At 43.6% G+C, this 19,472-nt stretch overlaps 1 protein-coding gene and 1 long non-coding RNA gene across 6 annotated transcripts in view; one reads left to right on the top strand and one right to left on the bottom strand.

Annotated features, from left to right (window-relative positions):
- Positions 1 to 19,472, bottom strand: part of Col12a1 (collagen type XII alpha 1 chain) — a 124,974-nt gene that overhangs the window by 58,321 nt on the left and 47,181 nt on the right. For 4 of the 5 annotated variants that reach the window (XM_048353681.1, XM_048353680.1, XM_048353682.1 and 1 more), the window contains exons 17-27: positions 15,694 to 15,815; positions 13,577 to 13,726; positions 13,203 to 13,322; positions 12,936 to 13,100; positions 11,475 to 11,621; positions 7,540 to 7,679; positions 6,472 to 6,601; positions 4,241 to 4,383; positions 3,543 to 3,672; positions 2,354 to 2,490; positions 353 to 482 (exon numbers count right to left, since the gene is read on the bottom strand). In XM_048353681.1, coding sequence (XP_048209638.1) covers positions 353 to 482; positions 2,354 to 2,490; positions 3,543 to 3,672; positions 4,241 to 4,383; positions 6,472 to 6,601; positions 7,540 to 7,679; positions 11,475 to 11,621; positions 12,936 to 13,100; positions 13,203 to 13,322; positions 13,577 to 13,726; positions 15,694 to 15,815 — 1,514 coding nt within the window. The remainder of the gene's footprint in view (positions 1 to 352; positions 483 to 2,353; positions 2,491 to 3,542; positions 3,673 to 4,240; positions 4,384 to 6,471; positions 6,602 to 7,539; positions 7,680 to 11,474; positions 11,622 to 12,935; positions 13,101 to 13,202; positions 13,323 to 13,576; positions 13,727 to 15,693; positions 15,816 to 19,472) is intronic. The other variant, XM_048353685.1, reaches the window with a different exon arrangement.
- The window catches only part of LOC125357045, a 30,890-nt gene that overhangs the window by 10,061 nt on the left and 1,357 nt on the right, over positions 1 to 19,472 (top strand). Inside the window, exon 2 of the long non-coding RNA XR_007212051.1 lies at positions 17,128 to 17,132. This is a non-coding gene — a long non-coding RNA (uncharacterized LOC125357045). The remainder of the gene's footprint in view (positions 1 to 17,127; positions 17,133 to 19,472) is intronic.

The raw sequence follows: 19,472 nt of genomic DNA, 5'->3' as shown, positions 1-19,472 counted from the left end.
GCTGGATTAAACAGTTATGTGCTGACCCTGGAGATATGATTTGCGGGAAATAAACATCTTTGCTTCATTAAGAGGGAAATAAAACAACTATTCACAGACTCACAGCTGGGCACTGGTGGCTCTCCTCTGTAACCCTAGCTACTCAGAAGGCTGAGAGCTGAGGATCAGAGTTCAAAGCAGCCTGGGAAGAAAGGTCCATGAGACTCTTATCTCCAACGAACCACCAAGAAGCCAACACTGGAGGTATGGCTCAAGTGTCAGAGCACCAGCCTTGAGCAAAAGACAAAGCCACCCAAGTTGCGCTGCCCAGGAATACGAAACGTTGCTCCACTGAAGCAAGGGCCGGACTCACGGGTGGTCTCCTGCTCGGTGGCCGGCGGGGACTCGCCCTCGTCATACACGGCGGACACGCTGACCGTGTACTGGGTTTGGGAGGAGAGGTCTTTGAGCGTGGTGCTGGCTCGCGATCTGTCCACCTCCACCTGGAGCCGCCACAGAGCACAGGAAAGACTGAGTGAGACTTCTCCCCGCTCACCACTGTCACGCCCGGGGTAGCCACGTGAGAACTGGGCTACAGCCCGAAAGAGAAGCAGACATCCGCACTGTGCGTACGAACCCACGAACTGGACTCTTAGGGGAGCAATCCAAAGGCAAAACGCTTCTGAATATCCAAAATGCTACTTAGCAAAACGGAATTCCAGGAAGTGAAAATGGGGTGCTCTGGTGGTGGTGGTGGTGGTGGTGTCGGCAATGGGGGTGTCTGGTTTTAATTTTGCCTTTTTTTTGTCATTGCCTTTCGGGGGGGGGGGGACAGCAAAAAGGGGACATAAGAATGAAAGACGGAAGGAAAGGTGAACAAATATAGTCCTGGTATTCAATATACACTGTAACAAATGATCTGAAGGGGGGAGCAGAGAAAAGCAAAGGAAACAGTGTATACTCATTATCTGACTTAAGGAATTACAATCCCTTTGTTTTAATAAGGACAATTAACAATATAAGAAAAAAAGAATCTGTAAACTGAACACATTTTAAACGCTTCCAGAACCGAAACATATCTGACCCAATCAAGTGGCAAAGGAAGGCTGGCTATGGATTCAAATAACCTTTTATCTCTTTCAGTCATTCCCTTGTTTATTTCATTTCGCTGACTTTGAGATCTCTCTCCGAGGCCCCAGGGCCATTAGACCACTTTGGAAGTGGGAACCCAGAATGGAAGGAATGAACTCCTATGTATAAATTAGATTTTGTAGAATCCACAAATGACCAGCATGTCTAAATAATTGGCTGGTTGGAAGAACCATTTGTATGGTCCAAAAATGCCTGTGAGAGTCTCACATTAATATTCGCTCCGTCTACCCAACGGTAAACAGATTTGCCGGTGAAGTTCTCAGTCCGCTTCTCCTCTGAAGCAGCTGTCATTCAACAGCTCTACCCAGTTATCATCTCCCATAGGCCCAGTATCCCTTCTCTCTCCCACTCAACTGTCCTTCATTTTCCTATTATCTTCCCCCTCTTTTTTCTGAGATGCTTTTTATTTTTAAAACATCATGACACTTTGTAGACATTCATAGAAAGGAGACTACCATCTAAGGTATCTGGATGAAAAGAAAATACCATTTATGCAGTAACAAATGGTGTGGTAGCAAAGCGCTAGTGCCTCACACCTATCATCCTAGGTACTCAGGGGGGCTGAGAGCTAAGGATCACAGTTCAAAGCCAGCCCAGGCAGAAAAGTCAGTGAAACTCTTATCTCCTATTAACCAGCAAAAAAGCTAGGAATCGAGGGTTCAAGAGCTTGAGCCTTGAGTAAAGAAGCCGAGCCAGAGTGCAAGGCCCTAAGTTCAAGTCCTAGGACCAGCACAAAAACAACAACAAAATGATGGCTTTGAGATTACCAGCACATAGTAAAACATCTCTAAACTAAACCCAAGGCAGTCCAATACGTTACCGATTCTCCAAAAGTGCTTTAATAACGCCACACGTTTTCAACTCTACCTTAATAACATAACAAGGATTCAATAAGGGGGCTCATTCCTATTATCCTAGCTGCTAAGCTGAAAGCTGAGAATCATGGTTCAAAGCCAGCCTGGCAGAAAAGCCTGTGAGACTCTTATGTACAATGAACTCCCAGAAAGCTGATCTGTGGCTCAAGTGGTAGCGTACTAGCCTTGAACACAAAAGCTCAGGGACAGTGTCCAAGCCTGAGTTCAAGCCCCAGTACTGGCACGAAAAAAGAAATCCTGTAACATACCATAATAAATATTCACATATATGACTGTCTGTATTCGGTAGAGTTGTTGAGCTTTGTAAGAAGACAAGTATCTCTATACGTTTCTCATCCTGAACCTACCTGTTTGAAGTCTTCGTCGGGCGTCCTGTAGCGAACAACGTACTTGCGCACTTTGCCGAGCACGGGCTCCCAGACCACATTCATGCTGCTGTGGGTCACGTCCCTCAGTCTCACGTCCTCAGGCCTGGGTAAGGGCGCTGGAGAAGGCGAGATGTCACACCCAGATGGGGCTCTCAACCACACACCTCCGAGGCATCCACACAAGCTCTCAAGAAGCCATGTGCAGGATACGTAAAGCTATCCGGAGCCATCTCTTCGAAATGACCCGCCTGCTAACAGGGCCCTGACGCCACCAGGAAGAGATGGAGTCTCCTTCTGAAGACTCGGTGAGGCACGCCTCCTTCTTACTGCCCGGGGGGCGATTTCTTTCAACTCTACACATCTGTCCTTCTGGGTCACGATCTGTGCGTCCATCTTTCTGCCCCCCCAATCTCATCAGTGTTGGTCTCTCTCTCTCTCTTTCTCTACCCTCTTTTCCTCCACCATTATGGTCTAGCACCATTCCTGAATCGGAGACCCCATTGGTCTTCGGTATTTCCTCTGAACACTCTTGGAACACAGACTTCTAATTTGAGCTGAGTCCCAACTTTCCATCTGCCACTACCTGGCTTCCGCAAGACCACCAGAGACCACTAGCCCCAGCAGTGGTTCGCATCTTAAAGGTAATGAATATGTCCTTGTGTCCATCAATTCCCACTGTCCTGCCTCTTTCTCCTCACTGCTCCATCCCCTTGCATCCCCTTGAAGTTTCTCTGAATTTCTTCATTTCCTTAGAAATGTGGGCAATAAGACTCATCAAACGTCAAAGTAAAATACCTATCCTAGGACATTCACGTTTCTAAGAGCAAAACCAAACGAGGAAAGGGAATGGCCTTCAGTTATCTTACATCGCCTGTTCTCATCAATCCTGTGTACTGTATTTCCTGAGTCTAAGACAACGGTAATTGTAAGCTTCCCCATTAATTCACATTCGGTTCTGTCAGTGGCACCTTGCCAGCCAATGCTAAGCACTGAGAAGACACCCTAGAATCCCCCGTGCCCAATGTAGAAAAACCAATATGCATCCTAGAGCCAATTCATTTTAAGATTCTACCACAAACTCTAGGATCCGGGTATTTATTCTCAAATTTGATTTGGCAAAGCAGTAAGTATGAAAAAAAATTCTGAAAAACACTTAGCAGCCTCTTACAGGTAACTTCCCGAGCAGTGGCAGGTTCGCTCGTGAGGTCGTGCAGGACAGCCTGGACGGAGACCTCGTACTCGGTGTCAGGAAGGAGGTCCGTGATCTGCACATCATTCACGGTTGGCCCCACTCGAATCTGTGGATGAAAATGCGAAAGGGAGGCGTGCAGGGTCAGTGTTTCCACTCACCAGCAACGGCCAGTTAAAGCCTGTTTGTCCGCGCTAGATTATAACATATCTTCCACTTTTCATTTGTAAGCACTGGGTTTCTTGTGGCACTGGTGGCTCACAGCTGTAATCCTAGCTGCTTGGGAGGCTGAGATTGGGCAAATCACAATTCCAGGCCTCTGAGGAGAGAAGGTCCATGAGGCTCCGTCTTCACGGAGAGGAACTGCGATGGCATCTTGCCTGTGGTCCCAGCAAGCACTCCTCAGCAGGAAGCAACAAACAGCCCACGTGTGGTTCAGTGGGACTTGCATAGCAAGCACCAGGCCCTGGGTTCAAACCCTAGCAATAGTTAAAAAGCAGAAATCCATTGCTTCTCTTCGTGCCAACGTTCGGTAAAAAGCTGTTGCAGATCATGAGCCTAACTTTCCTTCCTTTTTGCTCTCAAAAGTTGGTTCAGCAGTGACTGCCGCGTAACGGGAGCTCGAAAGCTGAACCCTCTTAGGAAAGCCCACCGGTGCAGAAACAGACAAGGCTCACCTCTTTGGCTTTGCTGGGCTCTGGGGCCTTCACAGGACGGTGCAGCACGGTGTAGCCAGTGGCGCCTCCCACCGGCTGCCACTGCACGTGCATGCTGGTGGGACCCACGTCGTAAATATTCAGGCTAACGACAGGAACGGGCACTGGGAACACAACAAAGCTGCCGTCAGCCTGATCCCTTGCACTCGGCTTGCTTTTGAGCCGTTGTTTCCCACGTTGATGGTATTTATATACACTAACTAGAGAATGCGTGGCTCACAAGACTAAGGGTAACACTTCCTCTGTCCTCCTAATAAAAATCCAATCTCACTGTTCCTTGCACGAGGTAGCCAAGACTCTAGGTTACCACCATTACCCGGAGGAAAACAACCACAGGAAAGTTCAAGTTGCAAATGACATTATAGCAACTGGAGATGTAGCTCGAGTGGTAGAGTGACAGCTGTGAGTGAAAAAGCCAAATAAGAGAGTAAGGTTCTGAGTTCAAGTCCCAGTACCACTGTACACACACACACCACATGCACATACACACCCCAGTAATTCCATGTGGAAGCTACAATAAATCCTAGCTTCCTGAGACTTTATTCTGTGGAATTTCCTTCACTTCACCATTTTTGCTCTTTCACCAAGATTTCAGACACAAATATCAAATGCTGTGTTTTATTTCATCTTTCTTGAAAAATGAGTAAAAGGATATAACCAAGTCCTAGGAGCTCATACATTAATCCTAGCTACTCAGAAGGCTGAGATCAGAGGATCCCAGTTCAAAGCCAGCCCAAGCAGACAAATCTGAGAGACTCTTATTTCCAATTAACCAACAAAAATCTAGAAATGGAGGTATGGCTCAAATAGTAGAGCACCAGTCTTGAGCAAAAGAGCCAAGCAAGGCCCTACGTTCAAGCAGTAATACTGGAACAATATGTAAATAGAGGTTATCATACGTTTAAAACTAGAGCAGAAGGGATTTACAGACATTTATAATACAAGCTTATGACTTCAATAAAAAGTCTAAAATCTTTTCTTCACTTACCACCCATGCAGGTTTCAATATTTTTTGTTCAGACATTGATATAAAACTTCTTTTGGGTTTTTTTTTGTTTTTTTTAATTTTTATTGTCAAACTAATGTACAGAGAGGTTACAGTTTCATACATTAGGCACTGGAAAAATTCCTTGTACTGTTTTTACCTCCTCCCTCATTCCCCCAACTTCTTTTGTTTTGTTTCTCTAGTCCTGGGGCTTGAGCTTAGGGACTGGGCACTGTTCCAAGCTTCTTTTGCTCAAGGCTAGCACTTGAGCCATAGCACCACTTCTGGCATTTTCTATTTAGTGGTACCGAGGAATGGAACCCAGAGCTTCATGCATGCTAGGCAAGCACTCTACCCCTAAGCCACTTTCCAACCCTGATCTAAAACTTTTAAGGCCTTTGTACATCACCTTCAGAATAATGATACAAAAACTCAATCTGAAAAGGTCTGCCCATTGTAAAGTGCATCTGGTCCATCTCTTGAGAACTAATAAAGACGATCCTGAGGGAAGAGAACTTAGCAAGGAACCATGCTCACTCCTTCCTCTTACCAATGACTTCCTTTCTGCCTCCTGAAGTCTAGCCAAGAAATAGCAAGAAAAGTAAAACGCATTTCCATATTACCTTGGAATAGAAACCAGGAATCGGAGCAAAGAACATCTCTGGAAGTTCTGCTCCAAGTCAAAGCTATCACACTTTCACTAATAGAAACAAGAGGCCTGGGGGGGGGGGGGTGTCAGGGGGGAGGAAGCTCTCGCTGGCAATAGGGACCCATGACTACCAGCAGAGGCAAAACAAGTCACCTCTGCACGACAACTCCTCCTAGACCAAAGCCCACTACTCCCATGATGTACTGCTTGTACTTTGACCTAGAAGAACTTAACTGCTTAGTAAAATGTCCCTACAAAGCAGCTAGAGTAAGGGTGAAAGGATTATCCTCCTGAAAGATAAAATTACATTTTAAGACATTCTCTTGCAGTTTAAGATATTTTCTTGAGCACAGAAAGGACCAAGCCCTAGTAGCTACATGAATAGCCATGTTAAAGTTCTTTTTACTCTAAATTATGATGACCGTGACCCCAGTTCCACCATGCGGTGTTGTATTGACAGGAGCAACCAGAAAATGGCTGGGGGGGTAGATTTGTATTTGTTGAACATGTATATGAAAGAAAGAACACTTGAGAAGTATCTCCCCCAGTCTGACTTACAGGTTTTTTCTGTGCCCTTCAGAGGCTCGCTGTATTCATCTTCCACCACAGAGTACACATTAACAACATATTCTGTCTCAGGCTTTAGGTCTTTCAACACAGTGCTGGTGTCCAGTCGACTCACATAGAACTAGGCGGGGGGGGAGTTAAGTTTTAAAAACACATGTGATACAGTCAATCCCTTCTTGTATGCATGCAAGGAGATCCCAGAAATGGCTCTGCAGGGAGGTTCCTCTTTCCCTCTCATCTTTTTGTTTTGTTTTTTTTCTTTTTCCCAGTCCTGGGGCTTGGACTCAGGGTCTGAGCACTGTCCCTGGCTTCTTTTTGCTCAAGGCTAGCACTCTGCCACTTGAGCCACAGCGCCACTTCTGGCCATTTTCTATATATGTGGTGCTGAGGAATCGAACCCAGGGCTTCATGTATACAAGGCATGTACTCTTGCCACTAGGCTATATTCCCAGCCCTCTCATTTTTTTGGAAAGCTACTGTCTCACAGTGAGATTCCAGGTAAGTAACATACTTTAGTCTCCCACCTGTTGTGTCCTTATTTGCAAAATGAGTAAGTAAAACTTGATCATCTGTCATGCTCCTTGTCAACGCTGTGATTCTAGCACAAGCTCGTGAAGAAGTCAGTATCTTAAAACTAATTTTAATTTCAAACATCATGGACATGGCCAGACGTTGGTGGCTGAGATCCGAGGATCACAGTTCAAAGCCAGCCTGGGCAGGAAAATCCTTTGAGACTCCTCTCCAATTAACCACCAATAAAAGGAAGTGGAGCTGAGTAAAAACATTCAGGGACAGCACCCAGGCCCTGAGTTCAAGCCCCATAGCTGACAAAAAGAAAAAGAGAAAAAAAAAATCCTGTGGGTGCTGTCCAATTCTGAAGAACGTGTAAGGATTTAAGCAAAGCTCTTTTCCCATGTCCACACAGAAGTGGCTGCCCCCCGAGGAAGAGAAGCCCCCCATTTCCACCGTCTGTGCCTCTCCCCACGACCCCTCACTTCCCAGGACCTAAGGACTAGGACCCGATCTCCCCACGCGGAACGAGTGGCAGAGTCTACTCACTTCCTGACGTCTTCCTCCAGAAACGGGGTAGTATTCCACCTTGTATCTGTCCACACTGTCGGAAGGAGGAGTCCAGCTCACTCTAAAAGAACGATGAGTTCTCTCAGAAATAACTAAGTTAGAAGGTGCCTCTAAGTCACCTACACGTGAAACAAAGCACAAAACAATGTTCTCATTACCGCGGTGTCCTGGCAAGCATTATTCAACAATAGCTGATGCAGTTTCAAGTTAGACAGAAACGAGGCTGACCTTCATGGTGGAAGGTTTTACAGACCGTGTTTATTGTTGTTTGGGGGTTTGCTTTTTGTTGTGTCTGTCACGAGGCTTGAATTCAGCGCCTGGGTGCTGTCCTTCAGCTTTTTCACTCTACCGCTTTGAGCCACCGTGCTATTTCCGGGTTTAGGGGGTGGTTGATTGGAGGTAAGAGTCTCGTGGACTTTCCTGCTTGGGATGGCTCTGAACCTCCACCCTCAGATCTCAGACCCCTGAGTCATTAGGGTGTGAGCCATCATCTACATACTTCTTTTTAGGCAGTAAATGCAATGTTGGTAGGGAGGCCCGCTGCCCATCTGCCCCTGAGAAGGTATAGTCAGAGCTCAGGGTCTTAGCCTGGTTCACCACCTTTCCTTCAACCTATCCATCTCACTTTGAGACACCACCAGTTAAACAACTGTTCTGACCCCAGACCACTGAATCACCCTTGTACAGATTCTCCTCTCTGTACAATCATACAGATAATCATTCAATAAAGCTCCTATCCAAACAATGTAGCTTCTCCATTGTCTCAGTCACAATGGGGCTATCACTCAAGTTCATCGGCCTCACTGCCATTTTTATTATATTAATTTTTTTTCATGCTTTAATACAATAGGCAAAAGTTATATCTTGTAAGGATAACACTGATTTCTCTTTTTTCTTTGTAGTACTGGGCTGGGGTTTGAACTCAGGGCCTTGCTCTTGCTACACAGGTGTTCTATCACTTGAGCCATGCCCAGTTCCGTTGCTTTAGTTACTTTTCAAATAATGTTTTTCATTCATGCCTGTACCACAGTCCTCCTATTGACACTTCATGAATAGCTCAGATGAAAGGCATAACATCTACTACAACTACAACATCTGTCTTATTGGCTAAGATGGGATACTAGCTAATTTTTCCAGGCTGGGTCCCAAACTGTAATTCCCAACTTGGAAATGAGCACAACATACTCATCCTAAAATTGGTGTCTTAGTCATGTTGAGAAGCCTTATAGAACTGGTTTCTTATTGCCTGTTTATTCAGTAACAGACCAGCTAATACTTTCCACTCAAGAAGGAGAACAAAGGAGGACTGGCGACGTGGCTCAAATGGTACAGTACCAGCCAGGAGCAAACAAGCTGAATGAGAGCTCAAAGTCATTAGATCAAGCCTCAGTACTGGCACGAAAATAAATGGAAGGAAGGGGAGGGGAGGAGGAAAACAAACAAGTATTCTAAATTATGCAAACATCCTACTGCCTATGATTGTGTTCTCTGGGTAGATAGGGGTGAGTGGAAGCTACAAAACAATATCTAGAAAAATACTAATGACAAAGAGAAATGTTATGCTTAATATTACCAGAAGGAAGATGTTCTAAATAATAACTTAAAGAGAAAAAAATGAACCATTGTCTCCATGTATGTGACAAATCATTTTCACACAAACTCCTTCTCCTTCTTTTAGAATCCAAAACTGGTGGAGGGGGGCGGGAAGGAGTGCAGATTCCTTCCTAATTTTCTAACCTTGATTGTACTTGGGGTCACAGACAAGCTTGCAAAATTATCAAGCAATTTTACTGTCTGGGAAACTAGGACAAATGCAACTATTACATAGTTGATTAAAAAAAAAGAAGAAAGGAAAATAGATAAAAGATGTTTTCATCCTCACTCAAAATACTCTCCAACTGAATAAAACTACAACTCTCTCAGCCATTCCAGAGCCAAGAACGTACAAATTCTGGCTGCCCTGCTGCTCTATTTCTCCAGGGAAAAGGTCAGTCTGTTGTTCAAGATCCAAAACAGAAAATGTGCAAAAGTTTGGAGAAAGAAACTCAAGAAGACACAATCAAAAAAATATACCCTCAAGTCCCCAGAGCATGTAAACCATTTCTGCCACATAATTCTCTAAGAGCACTCCGTTTTTCCCCAAAACTGTAACAAATTCAGGAAAGCTGGTTTTGCCATAATCTACGGCGAATTAAGAGAAATTTCCTTATATAATAAGCACCATGCTATTTATGATTAATTTTCCAAAATCCTTCCATTTGGAGGGCTTACCATGTTTTTTCTATGATTAACATAAACACTAACCATTCTGCATGGTTTTTGTCACTACAAGCCCAAGTCTATAATGTTCTTATTAATGTATTACACATTACAAAGATGTCTTATCCATGAGTACTTTTTCAAAGACCCATTAAAACATCAATAACCATTTGATCCTAAGTCACTTCATTTCCCTTGATCTCAGTTGCTCCTCCAGTAGAGAAAGATGACATCATTCCTAAAAGTGAACATTTTAAGATTGTAACGCTCCTTCCTCTTCTGGGGTGACAGATGTAAAGTCAAATCTGGATTGACTATGGAGGCTGAGCAAATCAGATAGAAGACCTTTCTTCAAATTCTGTTTAGATTAGGAATTTGGAAAAACGATGCCACACTTCAGAAAGCAAATTCTATCGACAACTTCAATAGCAACACAGAAGTTAAAATGAAGAGAAAATATATACATCCAAAAAGGGAGCAGCTCTCTTTTTATTCCCTCTCCTTAGCCCCATTGATTTTGCACCTACAAACTAAACATATCCTCAAATAAACCAGAAACGATTTTCGTGTTTGGTGGCATCCCAAATGCCAATTTTTTTTTTAAGCCAGGCATTGGTGGCTCATGCCTCTACAATGTCCTAAGAAGGCAACTCTGAGAGCGTTTATCTCCAATTAACCAGCAAAAGGCTGGAAGTAGAAATGTGACTCATATGGCCCAGGGCCAACTTTGAGGAAAAAAGCCAAGCAAGAGCTAGAAGCAATGTGTCCAATGCCTAACGTATGAAACTGTAACCTCTCTGTACATCAGTTTGATAATAAAAATTTGAAAAAAAAAAAAGAGCTAGAAGCACGCCTCCCCCCCCCAAAAAAAAAATCTTAGATAGAGGCAGTAATTCTCCACCGGAAGAATCTTACCCATAGCAGTCCTTTAGCAAAACATAGGGGGGGAAAAGTCAGCAGAAACTTTAGAGAGAGAAATTCATGAAGGAACATTCCAGAATAGATATCCTACATCCTCATTGTGTGAACACTCTTACCACGGTACCTGTTAACTTCCTTACAACTTGCCCAACACCAAAATAATGAACAGTTTTGATCATAATCTCCGTGTCATTAAAAAGAACGTTCTCAGCCAGGTGCTGGTGGCTCACATCTGTAATCAGAGCCACTCAGGCGGCTGAGACATGAAGATCACAGTTCAAGTCCAGCCCAAGTAGGAAAGTCCATGAGACTCTTACCTCCAATGAACCACCAGAAAACTGGAAGTGGTGTTGTGGCTCCAAGTGATAGAGTGCTAGCCTTGAGCAAAAGAACTCAGGGACAGCACCCAGACCCTGAGTTCAAGCCCTAACACACACACACACACACACACACACACACACAGAGAGAGAGAGAACTTCTTCATATAATAAGGCTTATCATTTTATCATCCATTTTCCCAAAACCTTCCATTTGAGTGGTCATTATGTATAACCATAAATGTATCATCGATAAAAGTATTTTTGGTGGTCCCATTTCTTGGCGATGCTGCTCGCATCTGAGACACAGAATCCAGTGATAGTTCTAAACCTTTTGCCAAGCAACCCCTCTTCCCTGTCCAGAAAAGAATGACCAACAGTGTGGAGGATGAGAGATGCAGAGAGGGCGGCACATACCCGGCCCTTTGACGCTGTTACACAGATTAATGGTGAGGTCATCCACGATGCTGGAGAGAGACCCAAAATCTGCCACGTTGTATACATGGGTATCATCCGGGTCGGTTGCAATCATCTTCAACTCAACTTCATCAGCATTTTTAATACCTTGCAAAAGAGAAATGGACACACTGAAAATGTCTTTCTGAAAAAAACATGGAAGGAGGCAAGTATTTTAGAGCTTTTTTGGTTGATGGCTGCTTAACTATGAAGACTTGATAACTTATTAACTAGGATATGTATGTACATATTTATATATGTACATCTAAAATATTATAATTTCCCTTCAGGCATAGGATGATTATCAGTAGTTATAACATAGAAGTAAAGAGTAATATAATCTGAAAAATGTTCTAAATTGTTTTCTTCTCACTGCTTCTAGGATCAATGTCTTATCAATAAATACAGTTTCAGTAAACAATAATATATTTCAAAATCAATGAGGAGCCAGGCAGTGGGGGCTCATACCAGTCATCCTCACTACTCAGGAGGCTGAGATCTGAGGATTGTGGTTCAAAGCCAGCCTAGGCAAAAAAAAAGCCGTGAGACTCTTATTTCCAATTAACCAGCAAAAAGCTGAGCCTGAAGGTGTGGCTGAATTGGTAGAGCACCAGCTTTGAGTGAAAAAGACAAGCAAGAGCTCAAGGACCTGAATTCAAGCCACAGTACTAGCACGCACACCACACACACACACACACACACACACACACACACACACACACACACAGCCCAGGCCCAGACACCTGTAACTCACACCTATAATCCTAGCTACTCAGGAGTCTGAAATGTGAGGATCTCAAGTTGAAGGCAGTCCAGTCAGAAAAGTCTGAGAAAATCCCATCTCCAAAATAACGAGCAAAAAGCAGGGCTAGAATGCTTGAGGCACTGAGTTCAAGCCCTGGAACTAGCCAAACATTAAAAATAAAATTAAGGGGCTGGGAATATGGCCTAGTGGCAAAGTGCTCGCCTAGTATACATGAAGCCCTGGGTTCAATTCCTCAGCACCACATGCACAGAAAAGGCCAGAAGTAGCACTGTGGTTCAAGTGGCAGAGTGCTAGCCTTGAGCAAAAAGAAGCCAGGGACAGTGCTCAGGCCTTGAGTTCAAGGCCCAGGACTGGCAAAAAAAAAATTAATTAATTTAATTTAATTAAAAAGTAGGCATGATTCTTCGGAAAGCCAAACAGGAATTTCCCCAAATGTCAGCCATACATTCTTCCTCTGCATCTATTATGTTCTTTTTAACAGAAAGAAAAAAGACACATACTTGGGTCCCACCACAAGAAGAAAAGGATGACTCAACTTCCTGTCCTAGCACTTGATGAACTACGTCCTAGGAAATGTTTCTTCCTGCTTCCATTAATGCTGTCCTTAGTACATTCGCGCCCCCATGATTTGGTGATCTTTGTGCAAAGGTGCTTACCAATAGCAAAGAGCTCCACGCCTTCATCCTTGAGTTTCTTGGACGGAGCCTCCACATCGTCCTGTGATTTCCCATCAGTTATGAGAACACCAATTTTGCGAGCTCGAGGCCTCATGCCAGCTTGGGTCTTGAAGCTCTGCTGGCGAATGAAATTCAAAGCCATGCCTAGTGGGTGGGAGCAGGGTTACAAAAGAGCCAGTCACATCATTTCTCAGCCACAAGCTGGACCCATCCCCCGAGCTGAAGGAACCCGGAGTCCTCACTCACCTGTGAGGGTGTTGCCTCCCTTGTACGGTAAGTTGGCCACGGCTTGCAGCAGGCTCTTCTTATCTCTGTGAGCATTTAATTGCCACTCTGTTCTGGGGTCTCCACTGTACTGTGCAAGGGCTAAAATAACACCAAAGCATGAGGGGAGAAGGGTGGAAGGCATGACACTTATCAACATGCACTGTCCTCATAAACTGACTTACGGAATGCAAACATTTAAAGAAAAAGGGAAAAGGGAAGAGAATTGAGAAACATATGCAAAACAGATACACAAATACAACTACTTAAAGATGATTTTTAAAGGGAAAATATAATAGTAAAATAAACTTAATGAAAAGAAAACGTCAAAGGTCTTCTGTATTGGCAGGACCTACCAATTTGAACTCTTTTGGGGCCAATCTCAAAGACTTCCACAATCCGAGAAATGAAACTCCTCACAGTTCTAAAATTTGCCCGTCCGATACTCCAGGATCCGTCCACCAGCAACACAATGTCTGCTTCGGCTCGGGTCAGACACTCCATCCCTGACACGTAATTGTGAGGTGAACAGTGAGGAAACACGCTGTCAGCAAGGCTAAACATCCTAACCAGCCTCGGTCAGTACTGCCTGTGTACCCGGTGCAGCTCAACTTAATGATTGGGACCCTATCTTTGATTTATTCATTGTAAACATCGTATAGAAGAATCAGTTCCTCCAAAGATCATAGCAGTTCAGATCTGTCCTTTCTGTGATGACATAAGCCCTACAGACTGGAATCGGACCACCGCTGTCCATTTGGAAAGCTCACCGCTCAAGTGGAACCCGCATAGCTAGCTAACAACGCTGATTTTAATCGCGTGTTCATGTCATCTACATGTGTTGCTTCATACCGCAACATCTCACTGTCAGTGGAAAACACATAGAAGAGGGACTGATTCGTTTGGTAAACTCCAAGTGGGTTTGGTGAACCCAAAATACCCTTTAGAATAATTATATTCTAGGGTAACTATCACATATGATAGGAAAGATGAGAAACCTGACTCTTAACATATTTTTCTAAAACCAGGTACACACTTACATTATAGTTATTACTTATTTAATGCTATATATATGTATATATGTGTATATGTGTATATATATGTATATATATACATATATATATACAATCAGGTTAAATGGGGTGGATTCAAATGGCGAAGTTTGCACATTTAAAGAAAAAGGGAAAAGGGAAGAGAATTTAGAAACATATGCAAAACAGATACACAAATTGGAAGCTAGAGAGTCATCAAGCACAAACATTGATACAAAGCTAGCACGCTTTGGAAAGAAAATAGTCCAAACTTCCTCAGTGCACGGCTACAAAATAAAAATACAAGGCAGTTAATATCATCATAAGAGAAACAACAAAACACTCATGCAAAACAGCAAGACTTGACTCTTCCACTTATTTTCTCCACATCTAACTTTTCAAATGCTTTATTTTCTTGGAACTTGTGTTGCCTGTTATAAAACTTCCAATTTCTTGTTACATTAGTATTGGCTCTTGACATTTTAAGGGTTCTTTTTTTTGGCGGGGGGACTGCAAGTTCATCATACTATCAAATACAAAAGTGTTGTTCGTGTATTAAACACCTCGGGATGAAAGAGTCCCAAATACCTTTCCAATCATCTAAGCATTGGTAAGGCTCCTCTGCTCAGAGCTTATGTTTTAATAGCTGATTAGAAAACAAAAAACAGAATAGGAAGTGGAGGTGTGGCTCCAATTGTAGAGCACCAGTTTTGAACAACAAGAGCAACAAAAAAGCAAGAGTGTGAAGCCTTAAGTTCAAGCCCCAGTACTGGCAGAATATGTGCCAGTCACGTGCCGGTGGGTGCAACTCGGTACTTCCATCTTGATAAAAACTAGCTTGCTTTCCACCAAGGCTGTACTAATTCTTGTAGGGCTAAAAAAACCTAAACAGCTTATGTTATCATTTCCTGCTTCCAAATCATGGTTTCCCCTCTTTTCTAAGAAGTATAATTCTGCTTGCCCAGATTATCAAATCATTGAACTGTAGATCTGTCATCCCTTTGACCAAACAAAATTGCACACAGGTCATTAAAAGGAAGAAAAGAATTAGAAAAGTGTACATAATACTATCTGTTCTTAATTTTTTTAAGCTCATAACACAGTACTATGTAACTGATGTAATACCAAAAAAGAAAAGCCTAAAGAATATATATATTTGCAAAATATGCTTAACTGGCTGGGGGGATGGATCATCTGTTTTGGAAGTACTGGGGTTTGAACTCGGGGCCTAGCTCTTGTTGGCAGGTGAGCCACCTCTCCAGACCTTGATTGGATGTCTTGAAGCAGTTTTCCAAGCATCAAGAAAAGAAGTCTATTCATATTTAAATAGTTTTAGTGAAAATTGTACAGCTATTTCTCAGTGTATACTAACCTACTTCTCCCCACTTGAAATCCTTCCCCAATGCTAAGGTTCCCTAGGGGAGCCTATCTCAATTTCTTACCGGAAGCTAGGAATGGCATGACCGTAGTGTCAGAAAGGGTCGTCATCTCCTGCCCAACCAGCGGCGAACTTTCTCCTCCATCAAACATGCCGAAGACGTTGACTTTATACGTGGTACCTGCCCTGAAATGGGAAAGGCCACGACATTTTTGCTTTGGTAAAGACATTTATCTTTTTCTTTAGCTGAATAGAAGCCACGGATTTATTACTTTTTCTTTTCATTGTCAAGATGACGTGCAGAGCCGTTACAGGGGGTTACAGTTACATACGTAGGGTGGTGAGTACACCTCTTGTCATACTTGTTACCCCCTTCCTCATTTTCCTCCCACCTTCCCTCCCTCCTACCCACCCCCCCTTGCTTTCATCATTTTTTTTAACCTTCCCACTGATGGACGTCGTCATTCTAGTCTACAATGCTTATGAACTTTATGAACATTAACAATACAACAATTTCTTCCAGGTTGAGTGATATGTACATTTCTTTCCTCTTGCTTGGTATCATCTGTTCCTTCTTTTTCTCTTTTCTTCCCTCCCCCTGCTGCCCTTGAGTTGCTTAGCTTGTTCTCATCAATGTCCATTGCAGATGTTGGGCCCCCTCTACTGTATTTTTTTTCACCTGCTTTCCACTCATTCTGTGCCCTCCTCCCAGCTTCCCTCAGATGTGTATACACTATATGTGAGGTAAAGAATAAAGAGACCGGCTAGGAATATGGCCTAGTGGCAAAGGTGCTTGCCTCCTATACATGAAGCCCTGGGTTCAATTCCCCAGCACCACATATACAGAAAATGGCCAGAAGTGGCGCTGTGGCTCAAGTGGCAGAGTGCTAGCCTTGAGCAAAAAGAAGCCAGGGACAGTGCTTAGGCCCTGAGTCCAAGCCCCTAGACTGGCAAAAAAAAAAAAAAAAAAGAATATAGAGACCTCTAGATACTGTAAGACAAATTAAGAAGAGGTCCTTTGTTTCCTTATCTTTGGAGTTCTTTTCAGTCTGTATGGTTTTTTAGGTACATATGAAGTAGTGCTTGGGTTTTACTTTTTTGGTGCATTTCTCCCAAGACTGTCCTTTTTTGGCCTCGCTGTGAATTGGTTGGTATCTTGAGTCCTGTTTTCTTTGTCATGTCTCTTTGCTATTTAATTCTAACACCTGCATATCAGGGAGACCATGTGCTGTTTGTCTCTCTGTTCTTGGCTTGTCTCACTCAACATGATTTGTTCAAGTCCTGTCCATTTCCCTACAAATGCTATTATTTTATCATTTCTAATAGCTGTGTAGAATCCCACTGTATACAGGTGCCACATTTTTTGGATCCATTCATCTGCACTGGGACATCTGGGCTGTTGCAACATCTTGGCTATTGTGAACAGTGCAGCCATGAACATGGAAGTGCAGGTGTTCTTGTGGTATCCTGGTTCCTGTTGCTCAGGGTAGATGCCTAGGAGTGGTATGGCTGGGTCATAGGGTAGGTCTATATTTAGTTTTTTGAGGAACCTCCACACTGTTCTCCAGAGTGGTTGTACTAGTTTACACTCCCACCAGCAGTGCAGTAGGCTTCCTCTTTCCCCGCACCCCCTCCAGCACTTGTTGTTGCCTGAGTTCGGAGTACAGGCCATTCTGACTGGGTCAGGGGGTATCTCAGGGTTGTTTTTATTTGCATTGCCTTTACTGCCAGGAATGATGAACATCTCCTCCGGTGTTTCTTTGCCATTTTTATTTCTTCTTCTGAGAAGTCTCTCCTTAGCTCCCTTGCCAATTTAGTGATTGCTTTATTAGATTTGGGAGTGATTAGTTTCTTGAGCTCCCTGTATATGATGGATATTAGGCCCTTGTTGCATTGCTGGTAAAGATCTTTTCCCAATTGGTTGACTGTCTTTCTCGTTTGGCAGCTATGGCTTTAGCTGTGCAGAAACTTTTTATTTTGTAGTAGTCCATTTGTCAAGTCTCTCTCCCATCTGTTGTGCCCCCGGGACTTTTCTCAGGAAGTTCCTGCCTGTGCCTATAAGTTCTAATCTCTCTCCTACTCTGTCCTCTTTCAGAGTTTCGAGTTGGATGTTGAGGTCTTTAATCCATTTTGAGTCGATGTTAGCGCATGGTGACAGGCTGGGATCTACTTTGAGTTTTCTACACGGAGATATCTATCTTGATAAACAAACTTTCTCTCAGAAGAATTCACAGTGCTCAGCATTGTAAGGGGAAGAAAACACTTCCCTTCACTTTCAAGCTTCATGTTCACCTGCTGAGGGACCCAGGAAAATCAGCCAGCCAGCAGGCACTAGTGAAGCCAGTGCCAGAGGCTCACACACATGATTCTAGCTACTCAGGCATCTGAGATCTGAGGAGCATGGTTCAAAGCCAGCTGAGGCAGGTCCATGAGACTCTTAACTCCAATTAATCACCAAAAGGCTAGAAGTGGAGCTGTGGTTCATGTCGTACAGCACTAGCTTTGAGCAAAGAATGGCCCTTAGTTGAAGCCCAGGACCAGCACACACACACACACACACACACACACACACACACACACACAACCTCTCGAAGTCATAACCCCATCTCTGGCTTGTCTTTCCGTCAGAGGAGACAAGCCAGAGAATGAGCAGACGCCTTGCTCTTGCTGCTCCTTGGCAGTAGCTTCTCAGAAAGGCACAGAGGTTTCCTCTTTATCCAGCTGATATGAAAAAATACTGACATTCCTTGCCCAGTAACAAAAGCAACCAATACCATGGTAGCAAAAGAGAACGCTGAATAAATGTCATCCTCCTCACACTGGTAAACGCAAATAACACGTGTTTATGCTGTTTTCAATGGTCTTTTGTTGTTGCTGTTTTCATTTTTATTCTTTTTCAAGGATTTCTACAAAGTGATGTCAAGTCAGCATGTCATTTTATGAGTTCAGTGCGTCTGGACCAATGTCACCCCTTCCATCGTCCTCCCCCATCTGCCCCGGTTTCCACATTATTGAATGAACCATTGAGAGAACTTGCCAAGAGACAACGCACAGTAGTCCATTCGCTCTGCAATAATGAACGTAGGGTGCTGCGCAAAGTCAGACTCCCTTGTTTTCTACCACTCAGCCTAAAACCAGAACTGTCATCGGCCCACGCCTGCCTTGGCAGCCAGCCCTGGGTGCGGAGTTCTGCCTCTGGCTCCTGTGTGCCCCCCCAGGAAGAGAATTCACACTCAAGACCACAGTGTGAGTTACTTGGGCCACTTGGGAAGGCAAGCGAAGTCCAGTTTCGACGTGACTGGAATTTTGGTGAAAGTATATATTATAGATATTTTTAAACATGGTGCTAAATACCCCCTTTCAAATCACTTAATAACAAAAGGTATTATAGTTTGAAATAAATAAATAAAGCCAGGCACCTATAGTCCTAGCTACTCAGGAGGCTGAGATCTGAAGGTCACAACTGAAAGCCAACCTGAGCAGGAAAGTCTGTGAGACTCTTATCTCCAATTAACCACCAAAAAGCCAGGAATGGAGCTATGGTTCAAGTGGTAAAATGCCAGCCTTGGGTGAAAAAGCTAAGGGGCAGTGCTTTGGCCCCGAGTTCAAGCCCCAGTCATAATAGCACAAATACACACACACACACACACACACACACACACACACACACACACACACACACACTATAGTCTGTTCAGGCTAAATTCTTTGGCTAATTTCTGATTTCCAACTCAACCATCATGAAGCGTAAGAAAGCAGCTGTCGTTGATAATAAATACTCTACTAACAAAAACTACATATAAGTGAGTAAAGTGCAAGGACTACTGATTTACACACGTTCCT

The sequence above is a fragment of the Perognathus longimembris genome, chromosome 9 (genome assembly GCF_023159225.1).
Source record: "Perognathus longimembris pacificus isolate PPM17 chromosome 9, ASM2315922v1, whole genome shotgun sequence".
NCBI lineage: Eukaryota > Metazoa > Chordata > Mammalia > Rodentia > Heteromyidae > Perognathus > Perognathus longimembris.
Note: the sequence above shows the minus strand (reverse complement) of the source record. Positions and strands in the feature narration are given on the sequence as shown.